We start from the raw sequence: 2,084 nt of genomic DNA, 5'->3' as shown, positions 1-2,084 counted from the left end.
TTGCCCGCCTTGCTAGATTTGAGTCCATGTATTGATTAATTGGTCACGTTTGAAAGCTTAATTTTAATTATAGTATTGAGTTAAAATTAAATATTCACACAGTCTTTATTATTTTTATTTGTTGGTTACTCCAATCGTAATGATTCTTATATTATATTTAAAGTACATTACAATGATCTTCGACATACAAATTTTGATAATTTTCTTCGGAATATATTAAAACTAATCCATTGATCCCCCACCCCTCCCGGTGCGTTTCCTTGGAGAACTCAATTATTGCACAGATAACACAAAACTATATTTAGGTTGCACATCCAGAGTGAAAGAGGAAGAACACAAAATGTATAACATTAGAAATTATAATGAATGAAAGAAACAAAAAACTAAATGTAGGAAATTGGTAAATGCGTCCTGAATATATCCATAATTTAAAGTTTGGTGGAAACATTTTCATAATGACAGAAAGCAGTTTAAGAAGCAGAAGGAGCCTTGTAATAAATGCCTAAAAGCATGAAAGACATTTTTTTTACTGCCTAATATTCGTAAATATAATTGCATTATTCTGTTTCAGGGATGGAAAAAGAAGTATTTGAAGTAGTTCTTAAAAATTCTTTCAATGATTCTAAAATTAAGAGAATAATCGAAATAAAATCGGAACCAGCTTTACCGAAAGGAGAAAACTACGCTTCGACCATTCTCAGAATTACAGCGAAAGTAGTTCTTGGGAACGGGAGGACAGCCACGAAGAGTTTCATTGGGAAGAAGGAGAACACTGGAGAAGCTGCGAGTCAAATCAGAAACGATCTCGGATTGTTTAACTTGGAAATTTCTGTAAGTATTTCAATTTTTGTAAATCAAAAAACAATAACAGACCAAGATAAGTGTTCCAGTAGTCACTTTATGGAACATAAATAGTCACAGTCAATCAGTGAGGTACCTATTGTATCTGGTCTAATTCAAGTGTTGAGAACCAGATTAGACCAATCAATCAACAGTTATTTTGGAAAATATATTTTAAGTAGAAGATTTGACAAAGTTTTGTCCAATTGGCTTAGAGAAGTTTTTTATGTTAAAAGGTAAATGAACCCAGTGGGAAAAAAAATCAGTTATTTTGGATTACATTGATGAAAACTACGTCAAGTACAGTTAATGAGAATATTTTTTTTTTTTTTTAATAATTTTTCTTTCAGAGCTCCAAATCTTTTAAACAATCTACGGCACTAAAAAAAATCTAATATAACATCATTTAAATAAGAATAAATTTTCTAAAATATGAGTCCTCATTACTTTTAATAGTTTCCGAGATATAGCTTTTTAAAATGAACTGAAGAATCAAGGTTTGTGATTTTATTCAGGGGAATCTATATCTCAGGAATCATTAGATGTACAGAAGTCTATTATAATCCCCATTAAAGATAGTTTAATTTACTATAAATAGCTTATGAAGTTTTTATGATATTTGCGAAAATAATTGCACAAAACGTTAATTTCTATATAAAAGTAATTTACACGCTTTTAAAAAAAATCAATATTTCTTAACAAAAAATCACTAGTTTTTAAAATTTATTTTGGAAAAACTATATTCAGGAACCATTAGGCGTGCAGGTGTCTATTAGCACTCAAATTAAAGTTAGGTAAATATACTATAATTTTCATCTTGGTAGAAGTCTTAGTTTTCATAACATTTGACAAAATAAATTCAGTAAATGATTTCTAGATTTTGATAAAATTCTTGGTTTATAGAAATGTATAGCCAGGAACCATTAGGCGTACAGATGTCTGCTAACATTTATGGCACTTATCTTGGTAGGCTACTACTGTCACCAACTACCTACTTTCCATGATATTTGCTAAAATAAATTTATTTCAAGTTATTTTATTTACGAAATTCATATTCTAATGCAAATATCATAAAAAGTACTCAAATATTATTATTATTTTTTTCCCTACGCCACAGGAAGTGGGCTATTATGTTATTTTCCTTCTCGCAGCCCAATACAATTTTATTCGTCCTCTTAGTTCGTCCGTATCTCGCTCAACATCCACCAGACCAACACACGCCAAAAGATGGTCCCCATCCATGT

The 2,084-nt window shown here is 30.2% G+C and overlaps 2 protein-coding genes across 3 annotated transcripts in view; both read left to right on the top strand.

Annotated features, from left to right (window-relative positions):
• Nucleotides 1-2,084, top strand: part of LOC112211838 (uncharacterized) — a 157,986-nt gene that overhangs the window by 73,902 nt on the left and 82,000 nt on the right. For both annotated transcript variants that reach the window (XM_067053358.1, XM_067053362.1), the window contains exon 5: nt 572-831. In XM_067053358.1, coding sequence (XP_066909459.1) covers nt 572-831 — 260 coding nt within the window. The remainder of the gene's footprint in view (nt 1-571; nt 832-2,084) is intronic.
• Nucleotides 1-2,084, top strand: part of LOC106686165 (uncharacterized) — a gene marked incomplete at its 3' end in the record, with an annotated part of 82,208 nt that overhangs the window by 4,912 nt on the left and 75,212 nt on the right.

Source organism: Halyomorpha halys, unplaced genomic scaffold, assembly GCF_000696795.3.
Source record: "Halyomorpha halys isolate HHAL.00 unplaced genomic scaffold, Hhal_1.1 Scaffold786.1, whole genome shotgun sequence".
In the NCBI taxonomy this organism is placed as follows: Eukaryota; Metazoa; Arthropoda; class Insecta; order Hemiptera; family Pentatomidae; genus Halyomorpha; species Halyomorpha halys.
Note: the sequence above shows the minus strand (reverse complement) of the source record. Positions and strands in the feature narration are given on the sequence as shown.